Source organism: Lissotriton vulgaris, chromosome 10 (genome assembly GCF_964263255.1).
Source record: "Lissotriton vulgaris chromosome 10, aLisVul1.2, whole genome shotgun sequence".
NCBI classification, from domain to species: Eukaryota; Metazoa; Chordata; class Amphibia; order Caudata; family Salamandridae; genus Lissotriton; species Lissotriton vulgaris.
Window position 1 is genome coordinate 847,063,023 of NC_141698.1, and position 14,847 is coordinate 847,077,869.

General features: G+C 42.1%; 1 protein-coding gene across 1 annotated transcript in view; it reads right to left on the reverse strand.

The window, feature by feature from the left end:
- Positions 1–9,242: 9,242 nt before the first annotated feature.
- The window catches only part of LOC147688881 (uncharacterized), a 34,527-nt gene continuing 28,922 nt past the window's right edge, over positions 9,243–14,847 (reverse strand). Inside the window, exons 5-6 of the mRNA XM_086939834.1 lie at positions 12,780–12,928; positions 9,243–9,359 (exon numbers count right to left, since the gene is read on the reverse strand). Coding sequence (XP_086795960.1) covers positions 9,243–9,359; positions 12,780–12,928 — 266 coding nt within the window. The remainder of the gene's footprint in view (positions 9,360–12,779; positions 12,929–14,847) is intronic.

A 14,847-nucleotide genomic window follows, 5' to 3' on the forward strand; every position in this document is an offset into this window, starting at 1 on the left:
CCATCCATAAGACATTTTCTCTTCAAATCATTCACCTCTGAGTAAAAAAAATCAGTAAATTACTTGGAATTTTCTAGAATTCACAATATGTTACATTTGCAAATTTCCTAAGGTTTCGCAGGTATGATATAAAAAAATTGTTCTGGTCTAGACGGTGCTCAATTTTTACAGACAGGAGCTGGGTGCAGATGGAATCATGGTAAACAAAAATACCTATCCCACATGCTTGTAGATTTGTGCGCGTTTTCTTAATTTATGAATGTAACAAATGACGGTAGAAGATAAACATCGTATGTATGTACATCTTCCCTTACCTTCGGAAGGTACTGCTCTGTGAATACGACCTGAGGGAAATGTGGTAGTTTGCTATATTTAAAAGCCGTGAAAGTGCGCTCGAATATGTACGGTACTCATCTCAGATTCAAAAGGTTCTGACGTCTGAAAGAACTGACTTGTGTTTGGGTCAGATAAAGTCAGGACATTGACAGAAAGAAGAATGAGGGAAATCATATATTTACCAAAGAAAGAACTCTGGCGTCAGATCAGCAACGCTGGGACCGATGGGGGGATGTGATAATGGAAGTGGATGTAGTGTTTTGTCTGCCTGATTTCTCCTATTCCTCTCCGCTGCAGCACTCGGGGCCGGGTCTCTTAGGAAAGAGCAAAATGTGAATCTGACATTTCTGCTCAAAAGGAAGAATCGATGCATATTTCTTTGCCGGTGTCAGGTTCTTTGACCTTATTGTGTTTCGGAGTTGAAAAAAAAATATACTGCGGCGAGTGATAATAAAATACCAGACAGGACCGCGTCCCTTCCGATCAGGAGCGAGTGCGCTTTGTGTCTGCGGATGTTTTTTTGATTCTGGCTCATTGCCTCGTACAAGGCACCCTCTCCCAACCAGAGTTACCGCAGTGACTGGCAAGCGCCGCTCTCTGGTGGCAGATATACACGGCTGCTAAAATGTGGTTTTGTGAGCAGTTGCGGGTGTTTGGGGGCTCCAGTGTTAACCGGGCACATAATAAGGCTGGCTAAATAGCAGGGGACAGCAGAAATAACAAGACTTCAGGACAATGAAATGTTCATTTTTTTGTCCCTGGTGGTCATTACACACAACCCCCTTATCTACTCAAATCCTATCTGATGTAGGCCGGTTTGGGAATAAAATCTGTTCTTCTGTTTCTCCTTATATTTCAAGTTCTCTGTCATGGAGATTATTTACCCCAAGGGCTTTGTAAGAAAGTGGCATGTTCGTTGCCAAGAATGTGAGTCCTTCACAAGCAATGAGTCCGATCCCTTTCCTTTACTCGGACCCAAGTGCCCCATTGTAGCACTTGACTCCCTCAGGGTAGAGAAGCAGAGCAGTCCAAGGCCTCCTCAGGGGAGGTGGTGTGGGGCTTGCTTGCTTGTATGCAACAACCATTACTCAATAAATCATTTTCCAGTCAGTAATATTTCCTTTAAAAATAAAAAGTACTTTATTATAAACATATTACTAGCTACTAGGCTTTAAATTATTACAAATGTGTGCAATCCAGTAGATGGAAATACATTTGAATGGAACAGTTTACACACCCAGAAAGCCCTAAACTCACAACCCACCCCCCACCTATACCGGATACAAAACCACAAAGCAATGGGATGTCAGTATCAATAAGCCAGGCTTTCTGGATTTGTCAGGGTGTCACAGCATTAGTAAAAGGAGGAAACATGTTATAAGCCGGTGCTGTAACTCACACTATGTGGAGGACAGCATAACTATATGTGGAAAAGAATAAAGAATAAAAGAAGGTAGGTGGGCATGGCCATTATATGGACATAAACCATCCCTCACCCAAGGGTGACATGCTTCTTCATAGGCTTCCTCCAACACAAAGGGAACGCAAGGTACCCAATGTGGGCTACAACTTCCCAGCTGGGAAGGAACGGGAATGTTCTCAAAACAAGCACGTTATTGTAATAACCTCAAGAGGTGTCAGTGAGGGGCAGAGTGCAAAAAACCAGGAAAAATGTGCAGGGATTAAAACTCCCTCAGTAGAAATAATCAACCTTTAATATTTACTTCCTCCTGGAGAGATAAAAAAATCCAACATGAGGCAGGGTTATGGATATCTACCCTGTAGGTAAACATGATTCAGCCCTAGTTGACAGTTCAATGTTCGGGGCATTCGTCAGGACTATGATGAAACACGTCACCCTTGGGTGAGTGAGGGTTTACGTCCATATAATGGCCATGTCCATATAATGGCCATGCCCACTTACCTTCTTTTATTCTTTATTCTTTTCCACATATAGTTATGTTGTCCTACACATAGTGTATGTTATATCATTTTGGAAGAGTGTAGGGTAACTGTAATACCTGTTTTGGTATGTACAGACTTCCATATTGACCCTCTTTGTGTGATACATAAGCCACTGCCGTATCACCACTGAAATCAGTGAAGAAAGTATCAACATTCCAGACTATTCATTTTTTCAGGAAATTCACAGTTTCTGCATGGTCAGCCCAGGTTTTTTGTTTCTTGCTGGACCCTACATTTTTGGCTGGTTTTAGAAATCTGTGAACTTTACCTCAGCTAATCAGTAGTAAAGTTTCTGTGCCCTCCCTTTAAACATAGTTGAATTGCCATATTCCTAACTGGTATATTTACCTTACCTATAGATCCCTAATATATGGTACAAGATGTACCCAGGGCCTGTAAGTTAAATGCCACAAGTGGACTGCTGTACCGTTTGTGCCATCCACTACAGTGGCAGTGCAAAAATGGCTTCTGACCTACCCTGTGTACCCCGACAGTGACAGTGTTAAAATTGCAATTTGACCTCTCAAACTATTTTGAGAGGTCAAAAACACCCTATTAAATACTCATCATCATCATCACCATAAAATCTTTATTTCTGTAAAAAAATAACATAAAAGCACAGGTTCAAACATGGACAGATTTATAGGTGTTACAGTTTATACATGACAACTAATTATTGCAAATCACATCCAAATTAGAACAATAAAATTGAATTCTATTAAAAACATGTCAGTATTTTTAAATGTTAAAAAAAGAGATGGAGCAAGTTTACCAATTAGCCCATATACCATGCATTAACCCTGGTCAATTAAAACAGTACGAATACACCACATACCCGCCAGAAACTTTGAAACAGCAAAAACAATTGGTCCAGAGGTGTCAGTTTTCAATATTCTGAGTGCATGCGCACATTGCTGGAAACCAAGGTTTTTGCACAATGGGATAAGCCAATGCCTCCTCGATTTTAAATAGGCAGGGCAAAAAAGAAGACATGTGTCTCCGATTCACTTTCACATTCGCATTGAGGGCAGTTTTTTGGAGCAGACATGGCCCATTTGCATGTGAAGGTTCTTAGGGGTAGAACACCATATCTCCATTGCACATACAGTTTTCTGGCTAACACAGGGTAAATTATATCTAGGAAACATTCAAAACGATATGTATCTTTCATCAAAAGAAAAGCAGCGGTTCTGGAGCCGATATTGGGATTACACAGGGCCATGTTAAAGTTCTCAGCGCGATATACCTTTGCCAGCGTAATGGCCGAAATCGCTTTGCAACCCTGCTCAGGGTCAGACCATAGGACGTAAAGTCCCAACCTGGTCAATTCCTTCTTGATATACATAAGCCAGGGGATTTTGAGTATGCTCGGGGAAATGAGTATTTCCCTGAGCTCCTGCCTATAGTTAATCAGCTTTGGCGTGGCCCAAAGCCGACGCCAGAACCTTAGTGGTTTTAGGGCTAACTCCTCATCGATTGGCAAAATCCCCATATCGAGTCTTAGTGGGAAGAGTGGGGTACTGGGCAGAAGGGCTAGCAAGTGCCTTAGAAAGTTGTTCTCTACCCTAGTGAATTGGGTGTTGTTACAATGACCCCATAGTTCACCGCCGTACATACTTGCACCCCTAGCTTGAGATGTGTAAACCTCCAAAGGGGGGCAAGAGGTTTAATCGTTGAGAAATTAGATAGTTTGAGGATCCCACCAGATAATTGGGCAAGTTTTAGTTGGGATTTAGTTTCCTGGGGACCCCACGACAGACTCTCATTAATTGTGACCCCTAGGTAAACAAAGGTACTTACCCTTTCCAATCTTGTTTTACCTATGGCGGGATTGGGTCTTGTGGTTCTAGGCGGGTTGAAGATCATGTATTTTGTTTTAAGTGAGTTGATCTCCAGTCCCCGAGCAACACAAAATTCTACAAAACCATCCAACGTCCGTTGAATGCCCATTGGGTATCTAGAGAGCAAGAGGGTATCATCGGCTACCCTATTCCCTGCAAGCTTGGGTGCTTCATTATGCTGGACCCCGTTAAGGTGCGCGATTACCCCGTTGACGTAGAGGCAAAACAGGGTCGGTGCAAGCACACAGCCCTGCCTTACCCCCCAGTCAACGGGTAATCTAGATGTTAATTTGCCACTCTTCCCGCATCTAACTTGCGCGAAGTTAGCCTCATGTAGCCTTATCAGGACTGAAAGGAGGTGGATGGGAACACCCAGCTCACGAAGAACACTCCAGAGTTTGCTACTGTGTACAAGATCAAAGGTAGAGCGAAGGTCAACGAACACCAGATAGAGGCTGCTACCCTCTATACGTGCAGTTTTCCAGTGCAATAGCACTAGTCGAAAGATTTGATCCATGGTCGAGGTGTTCTTCCTGAACCCCGCCTGATAAGGGCTGAGTATTGCATGCTCCTCCATCCAGTCCTGTAACCGTTCCAAAATAAGTCTTGCAAAGATCTTTTTGGGAACTTCAATGAGTCTTATAGGTCTGTAGTTAGATAGGAGCAGAGGTGAGCCCGTTTTAAAGATAGGGACTATCTCTGCTCCCAGCCAAGTACTGGGGAGAGCCATACCTCTTAGGATTGCATTAAATACAGTCCGGAAATAGGGACCCCAAACTTTCGGCTGGTGCTTGAAGAGGTCATCCGGGAGTTTGTCCAGACCGGGTGCTTTATTTGAAGCAATTTTGTTAATAGCGATGCACACCTCATCCACCGTTACCTCACACTCCTCTAACAGAGTATTATGTGGGAGAAATGTTGGGAGATTAGGGTGTTCATCCGGGAGAGCCTCGCTCGAGTAGAGAGCCTGGAAATGTCCGTCCCATACTACTGGCGCTAGGTTGAAATGAAATTAAATGAAATGAAATTTGATTTATAAAGCGCATGGCTGCCCAAGAGCGTCCCAGAGCTAACAAAATAGAACAGAGAACAACTGAAGAGGGAACCGAAAATTAGGTGTCCTTGGGGAAAATAAATGTTTTTAGGGCCTTTCCAAACTTAAAATAGCAGGGTTCAGTACGAATCCGACTGGGGAGGGAGTTCCAGTTTTTTTGCAGCATTTACAGAAAAGCGTCGACCCCCTGTACGTACCTTCCTGACTCTGGGAACCTTGGCTAGGTTTCCAAAGTCCGACCGAAGAGCCCGAGATGGTTTATAGGGGCAGATCAGGCTCCTGAGGACAGGAGGACCTTTACCATGAAGCGCCTTATGGGTGATGCATAGTGATTTAAAGATGACTCTTGTCATTGGTTGGGTTCTACAGCAGTTTTCGGTTGACCTGTGCCGTTATTAATTATGAACCAAAATGTTTTATAGTCTTTGGTGTCCAGGGCAGCAGATAAACTGGTCCACTTTTCCTGCTCCCACTCTTCCCTCGCGCACTTGGTGAGCCTTTTATATCGAGCCCTCCTGTCGCTATTCTATTGTTTTCTTTGAGGGCCATCACTAGCTCTGACTTGGCTTTCCTGAATGCCTTGTTATACCAGGAAGAGCAGGGGACCCCTTCACCCTTCTTAGACACCCTGGGATTCAATACCTCAGCTAGGTTATTTGCTAGGTCACCATAGAGCACCTCAAGTTGTGATAGAGAATCCACAGACAATAGGGGTTCAGGTAGGGCTGCAACCTCTGTCAGAAAGGGAATCGCCAATTTATACAATTTCGCTATCTGTTCTGTGTTTTTCTCAAGACGAGACCATCTAATACTGTGCCTATTGTTAGTCAGGGTGAGGTCTTTGTTCATATTTTGACCATCTCCCATCACTGGAGCTCCGTTTTTACCAACCTTTGGCAGGCCCATTTCTAAAATTAAGGCGTTATGGTCACTATCCACTCTAGACACCACAGTGAGATCAATTGCCCTCGACCAGAGCCTAGTTTCCAGTAAGATGTAATCAAGATGAGACGTTTGCCCTAGTTTATTATATGTACATTTGGCTGGAATGTCCGAGGGAGTACGGCCATTACATGCACGTAGAGAGTGGGTGATGGTTAGTGCCATGACCTGAACTGCTAGTGGGGACCATGCCCTAACAGGCGGGGCCTGGGTCATAGGGATTGACCAGTGGTCAATCTTTGCCATTAGAGTTCCTTCATTGAATCCCTCTTGGGGCTCAAAGTGGCAGTTTAGATCTCCCCCTACCACTATATTGAATTCATTTGGAATGGATGAGATGAAGATGGAAAGGTCATTGATAGTGCTGGACTCTTTGCCTATGCTAACGGGACGTGAATAGACATTAATCAGTGCTAGCTTATAGGCATTTGGCCAGCCAAGAACCACGCATTGAATGTCTCTAGAGTGAGTGGTTGTAGCTTTACAGCCCAGGTGTGATCCCACCCCGATAGTGAGGCCTCCCGAAGTATGAACTCGCCCTCCCCAAACTGCCGGGATATGGAAAGAGGCAAAGCCCACCCTGAAATGCTGCTTGCACGCCCAAGTCTCCTGGAACATGCACACATTGTTTGCATCCACAAAGGATCCCCATGCTGGGCATGCGAGTTTGTTAGCTAATCCTGCCAGATTCCAGGACAGTAATTTTATTACATGTTCATTTTGGCCCCTGGCTCTTCTCTTACATTAGTCTGCGTTGGCCTCCTCAAGCGGGCCTGTTTCACCTATAGAGCAATGGGTAGGCTCCCTCTCCCCCATAAGATTAAACACAGGCTCCTTATGCAACAGGCAGCTACTTGTAGCCACTATAGTCAATGCAACCACCTCTCGGCTTGTACTCTTCCCATCCCCTATTGCTTCCTGCGTCTGTCTACCTGGATCAGTCCCCTCTTCCGGGTCTTCCTCTGAATCCACCTGATTTATACCCCCAGTACTGCTAACCAATTTGCTCAGATTCAGTCAATCCACTACGTCTAAAGAACTAAGTCTATTGTGTAGGGAAACGGCCTCAGTTACCTGATATTCTCTGGGTCTTCTCTGTTTAATGCCAGTCCTAGCTAAGGGGCCTACCAGGTTCCATGATGAATCTCTACCAGTACTGGTGCATGCTGGAGCCCGGGGATAAAAATACGAGAGGGGGGGGACTGTATGGCTGTCTCACCTGTGGGCTGTGACACTTGATATATATGAGACACTGTCCGTGTGTCCCTAAAATTTATTATGACACAATCTCCCGTATGATCCTTAATTCTATGGCCCACCCATGAAACCCTACGGAAAAGCAAAATTTCGCTTGTTACCTTTGGCAGGAATGATCTGTGTTTATTAAGCCAATCAGTTGTTTTATTCTTTAATGAAGTGTGTGTCTCTTCGTTGCTATTCATCAACGGTGGGACCCCTACTAAAACTACAACAAAGGGGCTACTTTCTGGAGGGAGATCGATTCGCATGCTAGGTATTTTGGTGTTACAATGGGGATTTGGGGCAGCGTTTTGAGTATTTCTAGTGTTATCCTTACTCTGGGGGTGCCTATCTGACTCATTCATGGGTGGCCCAGGTTTGGCCGGGTGTGACCCCTCAGACCTCTGGCCCCGCCGCTCTTGCGTTGCCATGATGGGCCCGGGTGTTGTCGATCGCATGCTCTCAGCCACCTGGGTCTTTTGATGGTCTGCCATTGGCAGTGACCTTCCCCTGTTTGTAAGGTTTAAATCAATGAGGGTTGGGGGAGAATACTCAGTACTGGGATTGCTAAAGTTTGTTGCAACACCAGAGATCTGGTCTAAGGCGTTAGTAATCGTTTGTAAGTTTGCCTCAATGGCTGACATTCTATTCATTATGGGTATTAAACAATCCACATCAATGGACCCCACTTTCTCCCAAAAAGCACTACTCAAGGTAACCACAGGAACCACAGGAGTACCAGGGGCAGTTGGAGTCAATACAGGTATCACAGTCTCTGACTCTACATTATGTTCCACGGTTTTCTGGCCATCTTCAGGCGGCCTTGGTGACCTAGTTACTGTGGAGCATTTTTCATTATATTGCCCCCCAGCCCACTTCTTGTTTTTGGGACCTTGTTTGTCCTTTAGTGACTCCTTTCTGCCCTTATGGGGTGCATTTTTAGACCTGGTTATTGCACGGGCTGGCTGGACCAGTGATTTGTTTTCTGCCCCCGAATCCCCCAGTGTCAACAATGTAGCATTGCCCAGCAACAGAGGGTCATTGATGGTGAGATTAAAGGGTTGGGGGGGTGGGGAGTCCCGTAGATGTCCATCCTCCATTGGGGACTTTCCTAGTCCCGGTCCCAATGACAGATGTCGTTCCGTTACCGTGATCTCTTGGGAGATGACGTTAGATGCTCTTGTGATGAAGTAGTCCAAGGTTCTCATGGGACCCCCCACTTAGGCCCTTTCTTTTCCTTTGTGACACCACTTGCCATGTCTGAATATGCAACCCTCTGTGACAGTTAGCTAAATCCAGAAGTATAAAGGCCAGTCAATTAGTCTTACCGGTAAATTGCTCGACGGCCAAAGTTCCAGCAGCGATGTTAGAGGGTAGGCCCTGCCCGGCCTACTCCGGCCTCGAATGGGCTCAAACGGGCCCGCCCTTGGCCCTGGCTTCGCGTAGCGGGGGCGTGTACAAATATATAGGCTGAGAGCAGCAAGCAATCAGGCACAGGTGATACAAGTGTGGGGCTCGTGGGAGTTGGATTCCCGCTGACGCTCCCCACACGGCCTCGGATGCGGCAGGTCCCAAGCTGGCAAGAACCGTCCATGCAGTACGTGGCCATTCTCGAAAACTCTGGAGCCATATCTATTGTAGTAGTCGACACTTCTAAAGGGACTTTCTGGCTGGGAATTGTTGATGCGGCCCCTGTTGTAGATGGTCCACCAGCTTCCCGCTGCTTGATCGCCAGTTGGAAAAGTTTTCTATGATAGGTTTTAAGATGATATAACATGGACGTCATCCCACCTGGATATTTTTTGTTCACCCCTCTAGAGAGGGTCTTGTCACAGATTGTGCATTGCACTACTTTTGCAGCAGTTTTAGATTTCCCAGACACTGGCTCTCTTTTGTGAAGGCTCCTCTTCTTCTAAATCTTCAGTCTCCACCTTCTCCGCATCCTGGTCCTGCTGTTGTTGCTGCTGACCCCCATCTCCTTCCTGTGTTGCAATTTTTGTTATGAAAAAAGGGCAGAAACTCTCCACAGCAAGACTGAACCTCATGCTCAAAATAAAGTTCTATGTAGGAGGATTCAAGAAGGGGAATGGGGGTTTACTTCCTACTGATATTGCTTAAAAATATATTATCCAATGATATTCCTTGCTTTACCGTTTATGTGATATGCGCGGTGACAGGCATATTCGCTGTTACTGCGCAGAAGCGGAAATTCAAAAAACAAGTTTAAAGTAGTTTTCTTTAAAAATTGAAAAAAGCAGAACTTTCAATACTATATTAGTGAATAGCTATACTGAAACTTGTTCAGAAAATCTCTATATAGACATGTCTCAAAGTTGTTGAAAAACACATGGTATTCGCGATTACCGATTTTGTCGCGACTATCGCTGTCTTTGTGAAAACAGAAAATAGTGTTTGAGGACTTTTTTCTGGAAACTCACTACAGAAATGTTAGTTTGGAAAGTACACTAATAAATTTTAAATGTACTGTAGAATATGCCTTCATATATGTTTTACAATTTGTACAAAACACATTTCCTCCACGAATACCGATGTCACTGCGACGTCGGTAGTCTCGAATATGACATTTTTTTGCAAAGGTGATTTTCTCCTAAATTGATCACTGAGAAAAAATGTAAAACAATAATTTACTAAATATTTACAGTTAAACTTTCTTTAAACAATGTCTTTAAGTTTATTTTTCAGTTTGTGAAATACATTTGCTGATCACAGATTCTCCATAGTAAATGTGACAATGTTGTGCCGACTCAAAAAGTTACTAAACATAAAATCAGTTATCAATGTACCTTCTGACAAACTCATACCAAATCAATAAATTAGTGGTATATAATATAAATATAATATATAATATCCAGTAGTAAAAAGAAAATCTGTAAATAATAGAGGCTCACTTACCAGTTATCAATGAACTTTCTAACAAACTCATACTAAATCAATAAATGAGTGGTATATAATATAAATATAATATTCAATATCCAGTAATAGAAATAAAATCTGTAAATATGAGAGGCTCACTTAAAAAAATGTTAGAAACAGAATTTAAAATGACCATAGAAATTAACTGAAAAAACCTAAGGTTACAGGGACATTATAGTTAGGAATTAGCATTTAAAAAAACGTAGAAATTCACTGAAAAAAACAAAGTTTACAGGGTTGTTATAATTAGGAAATAGAATTAAAAAATACTTACAAATTCACAGAAAAAAACCCCAAGGTTACAGGGACGTTATAATTAGGCTCAGATTTCACATGCACAAAACCAGAGAAATTCAGCTGGTATAGTTAGCTGAGCTAACAATAACTAGGCCTGGGTGGTAAATTCCGTTCCACTCATGGAATTTGCAGAATTTGGGTAATTTCGGTTTCCGCGGAGAACACAAAATTGCCCAAAGTTCTGCATTCCACCGCCTTCGCGAAATTTTTTGCTTGTTTGCGTTCTCAAAATGCATGTTCACAAGATATTTCCCCCGAGCACGCAAACAGCGATTGCAAACAGTAAAAAAGCATCGCGAATAAGTAATTCTGCGTGCTCGCAGAATTTCTGCGTGTTCTCGGAGATTGTTTACCGTTTTGGGGAGATTTGCATAACACGATTACGTAAATTCTGCCCACCCCTAACTATAACCAGTGCCCCCACCATGCACTGCTTATGACCTCACATATTTCATCACTCAGGACATGGTCAGTGAAATCACTGATGACACAGTGTGACTGGTTTTACCTTCCATGGTATTCAAAGACTGAGTCCGAGGTCATCCATATCAAAACTAGGCCTGGGTGGTAAATCCCGTTCCGCTCGCAGAATTTGGTCAATTTCGCATTCCGCGGAGAACGCGAAATTGCCCAAAATTCTGCGTTCCATGACTTTGTGAAATTTTTGCTTGTTCGCATTCTCAAAATGCGTGTTCATGAGATATTTCTGCCCGAGCACGCAAACAGTGATTGCAAACAGTAAAAAAAGCATCGCGAACAAGCAATTCCGCATGTTCCCGGAATTTCTGCGTGTTCCCGAACATTTTTTACCGTTTCGCGGAGATTTGCGTAACGCGATTAGACAAATTCCGCCCACCCCTAATCAAAACATACATTGTTGTTATAGATTAAGCGCATCCTGTGATCTCTGAGGTAAGCAGAAACAGCTTTATTGACATTCTTCCTATCTTTCTCAATCTGTGGACAGAATTGATTTGACCACTTCCATCTCTGTCTTTGGCATATAGTATACAAAGATAATTTGAGGCAAAAGCAACATCAAATGCAAACATGCTACGTTATTGTAGCAACAAAAAATCTCTCAGATAGCATATGCCTAACCAATGGAAATGTGTTTCACAATTTAAAATAATGTAGGAAGCAATGTGATTTGTTACTTACATTTATTTGTGTGCAGAAAGAGAGCAAAAGTTTGTCATTACTGGTTTTACGTTGTTGAGAGTGGTGCATTATATCTATTGTGTGCAAAAGAAAATCTTTTATGAGTTTCTGATTTTTCATATTCTGCATTACTATTTGAAAGGTGAGTTAGAAATTTGTAAGGTGTGTGATGTATTATGTAGTAGTGCTTTATTGTTTGTAGTGATATTTTTAGATTTGAAAAGTTTTATTTTCAAAGTTTTGAAATTAGTTGAGCAGTGTGAAGTTTGAAATATGTTCAGAAATTGACAGATGTGTATTGTAGTTTATTTTATTGTACGGAAATGCTGAATGATTTTTTTTCATTTTTATTATTTTATTATTCATAAGTATAATACAATACATCACAAACAAACACGTAAGTAGATACAATTAGCACAATCTAATCATAAGTACAAGAGAGCACAAAGGATGAAACTTACATTACACAGTCAGAAGCAAACATGGAGAGTACATTTGTTAACTTAAGCACAAAACAAATTAAAATATACAAATCCTAATTCTGCTTAAATTTTAGCCAAGAACATGGTCCTCTAGCTTTAGCAAGTGCCATCTCCATTTCATATATATATATCTTTCAACAGAACCCAAAAATCTTTTAGACTAGGACTCATTGTTTAAATCCAGGCTCGAGCAATACACAAACGAGCACATTAAATTATATTTAAAACAGAAAATCCAGTAAGACAACCCTGTTCTTCATTTGTCCCCAGTATTATTTACTTTTCAGTCATCTGGATATCGTGGCCCACTAACATAGACAGACCCTGGTTAGCACCAGACCAAATTGAGCTCAGCCTTGGGCAACTATTAAAGATATGCCATAAGTCGGCAGAGAACTCCTGACATTTTGGGTAATATGATTTAGTTGTTAGTGATTGGTTCACAGCCCATTTAGAAATAAACTCAGGACTGTAGTATAGCATAAATATAGCCCAATGCTGCTGCAGTTTCAAATTCACAGATGTTACTGCTAAATCTAGGGTCTCTATAGAATCCTGTATTTCTTCTTTAGTTATGACTGTATTGAACATCCGACTTAGCTTTAGTGTGATCTGCATCCCATTTTCACTAACATTAGCCAACAGTGTCTGATATACTTTGCCTATACGCCCTCGACCTAAGATCAGAAAAAATGTTGACAAAACCTCAGATGAGAAGGGCGTTTGAAGTAGGCTAACTCCACGAATAAAGTAATCTCTAATTTGCAAATACTTAAAAAATGTATTGTGCGATACCCAATGCTTTTTTCTTTCAAAGCAGCATACGACCGAAACCCTGGCCCATCATACAACTGCCCAAGCCGTACTATACCCTTACTTTGCCACCTTTTCCCAACAGAGTCATGGAATATTTCAGGTAATATGGGGTTCCCCCAAAGCCTAATATACACATGTAACTTTGGAAAAGAATAGGCCGTAGAAACGTCCAGCTATATGCTAACAATATCCCTAACAACCTTAAAGCGAACCCATTTGGAGTAATTAGGGTCAGCAGTTTTATATAACAATAACCCGATATCACGACCAGAGGCCACTTGATACGAGAACCAAGATGTCCCATAATCGGGTCCCTGAAACAAGCTTTGAACTCGGCCGAAAAATGCAGCCCAAAAGTTCAGTTCAAAATCTGGTAGTTTGAAACCACCCTGCTTATATGACAGCTTGAAATACCGTAGGGCTCTCCTTCCACGCCGATAACTCCAAATGAAACTGCCTATTGCGCAATCTAAATGTTAAAAAAATGCCAGCTGTACCCTCAAAGGAATTGTACAAAATAAATACAAGAGGGAGGCGATGCAACCACCCTCTAAAGTAAAAATTTAATTTAATCACCTCCTCTACTCAACTACTAATACACACTCCTATAAAAGGTTGCAATTTCTGTAATGCCCAATTCGACTGGAGCCGACTCGGATTGATAATTTAAGATTGAATGTGTTTTGTTTGGATTTTGTTTATAGCCTGAAAAAAGCCCAACTGAAATGCTGATTGAAATAGTTTGTGCATACTAATATCTGTACTTTGGTAGAAGGATTAGTGACTATGGTAGTTTGTCATGCATGCATGCTATCAGGAATATGGTTAGACTTAAAACGCAGACATGTGAAGGGTTGCTGCTTTATATTTGGCTAGGCCCAACACGCTAAGTAGTTGTAGAATGGTGATGGTGTAGCACAAAAGTGAGGTTTAAGACATGTTGGTAGAGGGAATACTGATAAGGCTACTTTGTAACAGTCTGTGGAATGGTACACTTGAAATACACATAATTTTAGGTGTCTGCTTGAAATGCAGTCTGTGAGGTTTTATAGTCTGCATGGTCTTGTGACTGAGGTATGTCTACTTGCACATGTATTCTCATACGTCTTGTGCATTCGAAGATGCTAGACATATAAAACACAGGTATATGTTTGTTTCTTTTAGATATGATGGCACTAGCAAAAGGGACAGACACAAGCATAAATGCTTTCAGGAATATGGTGAGACTTACAACAGAGAAATGCGAAGGTTTGCTGCTTTATATTTGGCTAAGCCCAACACCCTGAGTAGTAGCAGAATGGTGAATCTGCAATTTAAACGTGAGGATTAAGCCATGTTGGCAGAGGGATTAGTGATTATACTACTTTGTTTGAGTCTTCGGAAATGTACACTTGAAATATCCTGCATAATTTTACGTATCTGCTTGAAATGGGAAGTGCAGTCTGTAAAGCTTTATGGTCTGCATGGTCTAAGGTATGTCTGTACTTCCACATGTATTCTCATACGTGTTATGCATCTGAAGATGCTAGATGTATAAAACACAGGTATATGTCTATTTGTATGTTAATTTTATGTATGATGCCACAAGGAAAAGTTGTAGACACATGCATGCATGCTATCAGGAATATGGTGAGACTTAAAACACAGACATGTGAAGGGTTTCTGCTTTATATTTGGCTAGGTCTAACACCCTCAGTAGTTGTAGAATGGTGATGCTGTATCACAAAAATGAGGGTTAAGACATGATGGAATACTGATTAGGCTACTTTGTATGAGTCTG